A 7,231-nucleotide genomic window follows, 5' to 3' on the forward strand; every position below is an offset into this window, starting at 1 on the left:
ATTCAAATATTGTATTAATGAATTGCCCTGTTAGATATTACTAAATTTTTAAATTGATAGCCAATCAAGAGTATTATTGCATAATTGATTACTATTCATTTGAGTAATGCCATTAAGTTAAACTGCTGGAGTAAAATTTCTACGCAATCTATTTACAGCATAGTTATTATAAAAAAATCTGACCTTGTAAATCGTCCAAATACATCCGAGGATGTTTTCGATGAAAAATGGCAGAGGAATTCCGAATGATATAAATGACTTAACTTTGCTCCTGAAAGGGAGTATATTTTTGTTGTAGAATGATACTAATATATAACCGTTGAATCACCTCAAGCTCATTCATATATAAGAAATATGATGTATGATATAAAAAGTTCATGTACAATTGTTAAGCTGTAAAATATAGTAAACTAATAACTGCTTTATGACAATATATTATAAATTTTGGCATTTTTATAAAGCGATATGCAGCATTGTAAACCATAATTGCTTAAAGCTGAAGGCGTGTCCTTGACTTTTAAGTTTCAGCTGTCTACTGAATTTAAAGATATTTTGAACACTCTTTAAAGGTAGAAATGTAGGCAGAAATAATAATATTAGAATCAATGATCATCTTCAATTTGAATGCTTTAAAGTTGAATTACTTTAAGAAACAATTGATGGAAATTTTAAATAAGTTTATGACAATTAATGCACCACCGATGAGGATGCATATTAACTAATGAATAAGGAAGTGTTTCGATTTCGGTTCGATTCCCGGCTTGGGCGCATGTGAGTTTGGTTTGTGGTCACCAAGCCGGACAAGTGGGTTTCCTCCATGTTCTCCGGTTTCCCCCACAACACAAGACCACACTCTCGCGTAAAATCGTGACTACGAAAGTTGTCTATATAATGTTGTATTAACTTGTTTCACAATCGTTGTAAAATAAATATATTTAAACTAAACTAATAAGGAAGTGTTGTATTATTATTATTTAACTGTGTTTATGTGGGATAACAAGGAGGATGGGTTTGAGGTTTCGTTTCTTTTCTTCAGAAAAATAGGATGATACTTGTTCTGAACTCAGTTTGCAGTTAAATGAGATATTTTAAGAAGCAGAGAAAACATATATTGTACTGGCTGTATGCAGTTGAATAGAATGACGTGCATTTAATACATGTGTTCATTTTATTCCAAAAGAACATTTTAATAATAAACCTACATCAGTTTGTTAGATGGTATAATTATGCAAAACGTTTAAAACTTTTTACTTTATAAGTTACCAAAAATGGTAAACAAATTATCAACTGCAGAATAATTCAAATTGAAGTATGATATAATTTCCAAATATATTTTTAAATATTGTTTTGACAAATAAAATAGTGTGTTCGTATTAAAGATAACGAAAACAAAAGTTGTGTTGAACGAGCAATTAAACGATATAAAATCACCTTAAAACATTGGAGGGGACAATACAAGAGTATACATACCGTCGGTTGGTCAGTTGGTAGGACGGGCAGTCTTTTTGGAAAAGTTTGTGAAGGAAACGACCTTAATCACCGTAAAACATTACCAGAATATTATGTGCTATTGAATATAATTGTTAGCCTTTGGGCTATTTTGGAGTAAACTTCTTTCACTGTTTAAAGGAATCACTTTGACACGTTGGTACTTGGTTAACATTAAAACCGTGCTTCCTTAGTACATATATAGTTTTATTGACGTTTGGGAAGCGAACTAAGAAGTATCGCTCTGATACATTGTTAATGATAGGTATTAGTGCCTGGCATGTATATCGTTGACCCAGGCCAACAATGTTTGACCTACCATGCCCTTGAAAATCTTAATTACTCGTTGATTTTGAAGTCAAGCCATACTCGTATCATTGTTTTATTTAAATTGACCTTGACTCAAATAAGAATTAGTTTCATTACAATAATCACACATACTAGTTTTTATAAGTTTTTTGAGTCAATCAAATACATTCCGTGGTGCTAAAATAAATGATGCTACAAGAACAAGCCAACTAGAAAAAAGGTCAACGCATGCGTGCATCACTCATGCGATAGCTCCAGTTTATTTCGCTTACAAATGACTATTTGAAGTACAGAAACATTGAATTCAGAAAAAAACTACGTTAATAATATTTACATTGATAAATTATTTTTTTACACAGTTATTCTTTATTCACATTGATAAATCAAAATATTGCAGAACTGTTTTCGTTTGCAGCTCTCAAACAACAGTGTGAATCGAATTGGTCCTTAAGCGAAGGCTGCTTTAATCGATGCAAACCTGGTTACTTTGGCAATTATTGCGAGGAAAAATGTTCAGAAAAATGTATGAATGGGACATGTAATAGCTCAAGTGGAATATGTCAGGACTGTAACCCTGGTTACTTTGGCAAGTACTGCGAACAAATTTGTTCAGAAGAATGTTTGAATGGGATATGTAATAGCACAAGTGGAATTTGTAAGGACTGTAAACGCACGTATTTAGAAAGTTGTTCGCTAAGATGTAGTCAAGGATGTCGCCAAAGAAACGGTTTCCCGCAATGTAACAGACAAAGTGGTAAATGCTTGCACGGCTGTACTCCTTGGTGGAGTGGTAGATTCTGTTGGGGGTAAGATTAATGTTGAATATATAATATATATATCGAATAAGTTAGGATAAAAATGATTTAATAAAGTAACGTTATCGAAGTGTATCAACATTAATATTTTAATTATTACAGTTTTAATTTAAGAAAAATCACATCCGTCAAATATAAGGTATTTATTGAAACCGACCTAACCTTAGGCCACAACAAATTGATCATTTGTTCTACGGATTTTGCAAAATAATGTAGAAGCGAGCGAGCGAAAAAAAATAATATGTTTTTTTTAAACTGAAGGCAATTCAAAGGCGAGCGCAAAGAGAAAAAATAAAAAAAAGAAAAACAAGTTTATTTCTTACCAAATGTATCACTCAATTATGTCAAGAAGAGCTTTATAATTGCAAACATGAAAAGGTTTTGATTGTAACACATGAAAATCTGTCTCAATATTTAACAAATGGCATAAGATCCAGTGCTTTACTATCAACAATTTTAACGTGGATATATTGTAAAGACAACATTTCTCATAGTAACGTGCAATTATTCGAAGACCAAAAAGAAAACTATTGTATTCATTCCGCAACTTACTATCACCAAATCATTTTAGACTAGTAAGAGTAATTCATCATTTGAGCATTTCCAAATATTGGGTCAGGTCTAAATTTGAACCTCTTGAAGCACATGATAAAATTGTAGTGACTTCGACATTGCAGAAGATCGAAAATGTAAATAACACAGAACATTTCTAAAAAAAGACACTGTGGATTAAATTGCGGGACAACATTATTAAAGCAGTATCAAACAAATCTGCAAATGTGCCACCGATCATTATATTAGAGCAGGTGGTGGAATAACGATGTTTCCCATTCAAGACCTCGCCTTTACCACGAACCTATGGTTTATAGGTCCGTGCCTTGAGAAAGAATAACATGACGGCCTCCATAGCTTCAATGCCCATAAGAAACAAGCCACTTTAATAACAGGCCACTCTACTACAAATCGATCAAAGAAAACAAGTGGATAAGAACAAAGAATTGAGAAAATTAAAACAGTCATTTTACTTTTAATTTTTTTTATTTTCTGATTTAACTGATGTTATTTTTATACTGTACATGTATGTGTAATGCACTAGTCAATTGTAACCACGGCCCCCAAGGTCCGGGGAATAGCGGGGACTTTGATTTTCGGTCAAGCCAAACCCGGGTAAATCCACCGCATTCACCTGGCACCGCGGGGCCACCTGGAAGGTAAAAACACGGCCAATTTCCCCCTATACCCCAATGAACCTGGGGGGGGGGGGCAGTTGTTGCAATAGACGGGTGCATTAATACAGACTATTTCTAAGACATTTACAAGTCCTATTTTTATCTGTTTATAACAATTATGAGTATATGAAAACTGAGAAATGCATTTTATAATTTAACAAATAACTCACGAAAACATGTTCAATTGTTGTAAGTCGTGTGTCCGTGTATTTTAATGTACGTTTTGCACTCAAAATCCGATTTGATTATTATTTAACACTAACTTTTGAGTACAAAACAATGATTTACTTAAAACACACATAAAACATTATTGCCTTCGACGCTGTGAAACTGTTGTTGTTTACTGAAGACTATAATACATTGAATATTGCACTGATTTTTATTGATTATAAAACGTGCATTTTACATTACGAAAACTGAAAGTAACCTGAAAATTAATACCGGAAATAAATAACAACGGTGCGTCCTACAAAACTTTCCCGACAAAAAAGACTGTAAACAAATATCGGTTGTTTGGCGGTTACCCGGACCTGATTTTTTCCTTACGCGAGGAAAGTTTGCTCGCGAAGAATGTAAAGCATGGAAATACCATCAAAAAAAGGCGAAATCGACGTTGCAGATAAAAATTCTAAGTAAAAGAAATTCAGAAAATAGAGGAAATTCAGAAGTTAACAAAAAAAAAATATGCGCGGCCAAATAGTATGTGCGGGCGCAAAAAAAAGAAGATTTTTTTTTTTCGATTTCGAATTTTAGGTGCGGCAAATCCGACGAACACATGATCAATTTGTTGTGGCCTTAATAATAAATATTGATTCCCAATTACCGCATACGATTTTGGTATCATACGACAGGTAATTGCTTACTTAATACTAATTTGTAAAATATATGACCGAAAATACATCGTATATACATTTTGTTGATTTACTCTTGAGTTTAAAATTATCTGACGTAAATTACACACTTTGCAATCTTTACTGGCCAAAAACATGTTTGTTGTATCATTATAGTAATACTCATATTTTTTTGTTTATATTTTATTTTTCTGCACACAAAAGCCTTTTCAAATGATATCAATCGGATATCTAAAGATTTTAAAGAAAGTGTGGCCTGTTCATTTTCAGGTCTGGTTTATTTCGCTTGCCCAGCCATTACTATTTTATTATAACCCTCTTCTGTAATAATTTTCTTTAGATGAGAGCAGTTTGCAAACGACGACTACTGAATCGACCGATAAAGATATTGGCAACTTCTTTAAGACTACTGAATTGGCCGATAAAGAAAGCTTGAACTCCTTAAAGACAACTATGATAGTCATATCAGCTATTCTCACTGTCATTGTTGTTGTTGTCGGGAGTGTCAGCTTGGTATTGGCTCGAAAAGGGTAGGTGTCCATGGTACCGAAATAGCAAATACATGTTTGTGTCAATATTCATGTTATGGAATGTACCAACGTAATCTAAAATAGTCATTTGTAGCATCCTTCAGATATATAACGGTATACTCTGATACTGCAAGATAAAAAACTATTTTGACGTTTGCATCTCTTAAAAACGAAAGGTATATATTTGGCGTTGGTTTAAATAAATATTTTATCAAAACTGCCATATTGTGTTTGGCATTACAACCTGGAAAGAGTTTAACATTTTACAAGTCATTTGTTTTTAAATGTGGTTAATTTGCGTTTTAAGGGGAAATATCTAATTACTTTTTCATCATTGGTTGATCATACACACTAATACGCAATGGGTTGTATAAGTATGCTATAAAGGTGCAAACACACTTACATAATATGAAATAGGTTGTATAATTATTTTAAAATGTGCGAACATACTTTCAGTTATTTAAACATGCAGGTTTATCCGTCAGCAGAATGATCGCATGGAACAAGGCAGAGTATTTCCAGATGGCGTCACACCAAAGCAACAACCATCCGGGTCTCGGAGACCTCAAAGCTCAAAAGTGTATGCCGACATCAACGAAGGTACAAATTCATGTTAATAAGTTGTCCAATTTTATCCAGTTTCACTTTAAACATAATGTACATGTGTGTGCCTAATACTCGCAAATATTTTAATCTTAGTACGTTCGCGTTGAAACGAAAAGACGGCTTTCTGTAATATACAAGGATATATATATATAAAATAAAAATATAAATTTATGTGTTTTCATGATGCTGACTGCAGATATAACTGATTTATAAACGGTTACAAGGTTATTGTTTATTAATATTATAGAAACAATGGAATATTATCATCACATATGTGAGCGAAACTCACCAGATAATAATGACGAAATCAACGTCACAAATGACCCGGATATCGAAATCATGCCTTCAGAAGATTTTACGGACGAAAGTGAATCTCGACGGATCGTAACAAAATCTGAGGACAAAGATGATCTTGACAGTACTGAAGAAACGGGGCGGAGCGTCACACAATTTAATGGTGATCTTGATCACGTGTGTAAGTCAGACAGTACGAGCGGAGTAAATCCCAAACGTAGCGAACTTGTGAGCATGAACGATGTTTTGGACCTTAAAACACATTGCCAAATAAACATGGCCGAAAACAGGCAAATGAAAGCTGCTAAATGTTGCAACGAGGGAGGAAATATATTTGTTGATTTAGGACAATTTCAAGTGGATTATATTCATGCTATTGCGAGTGAAGAATGTGAACTGCTTGATAATAAAAATAGATCATCAAACTGTACGTCTTCACTATAAATGGGTCAATCAGAGTAATTCAAAGAAAACGTTTGTGCAGACGACAGAGCTTTAATTTAACCCAACGGTCTGCTCAATCGCAACACAAAGCAACACTCAAAGATCAAACAAACACCAAAAAGCAATAACAAACGAGAAAGTGATGAAATTAAACATAACGATTATCTCGTATAAAAATGAAGCGTGATTCAAGGAAGCGATGTTTTAAATATGTTATTTATGTCTCAGAAAGAGATATATATATGTAAAGGCATTGTATGGTTGTTCATCCCGTTCGTCCTTGACAACTGATGTCTCGTTCATGAAATCTTTATAATGGAGGCTTTCGCTAAAACTGCTGAATTGTAGAGAATTATGTTTATAGCTGCGTCATTTATTACATTCGGATGGTCATCTCAAAAGCCTTTGGTATCTATAATACCTTTGATAAATTTTACAGAATTAAGATTATACTAGTAAAATGAGTCGAGCATAAAAATAATTCGTTCTTTCAGTTTAAATGTTAAAGTCATATTTAAAATTAAATGTGTCCTAGAAAGTTTGTATTTGTAATTATTGATAGAAAATAGGACAAGTGTAAGATAATGGCCATATAAACTAGTTTAAGCCCTTAGTAGAGTCATGTTCCTGCGAACACGTGTTTGACCCACCGTTCCAAGGCGGTA

The 7,231-nt window shown here is 33.3% G+C and overlaps 1 protein-coding gene across 1 annotated transcript; it reads left to right on the plus strand.

Moving 5' to 3' along the window:
* Positions 1 to 906: 906 nt before the first annotated feature.
* On the plus strand, positions 907 to 6,566 carry LOC128208658 (uncharacterized). Its single transcript, XM_052912206.1, has 5 exons — positions 907 to 1,016; positions 2,213 to 2,603; positions 5,033 to 5,222; positions 5,695 to 5,822; positions 6,076 to 6,566. The coding sequence occupies exons 3-5, from the start codon at positions 5,146 to 5,148 to the stop codon at positions 6,564 to 6,566; spliced, it is 696 nt and encodes a 231-aa protein (XP_052768166.1). The 5' UTR covers positions 907 to 1,016; positions 2,213 to 2,603; positions 5,033 to 5,145.
* The last annotated feature ends 665 nt before the right edge of the window (positions 6,567 to 7,231 follow it).

The sequence above is a fragment of the Mya arenaria genome, chromosome 11 (assembly GCF_026914265.1).
Source record: "Mya arenaria isolate MELC-2E11 chromosome 11, ASM2691426v1".
Taxonomy (NCBI): Eukaryota; Metazoa; Mollusca; class Bivalvia; order Myida; family Myidae; genus Mya; species Mya arenaria.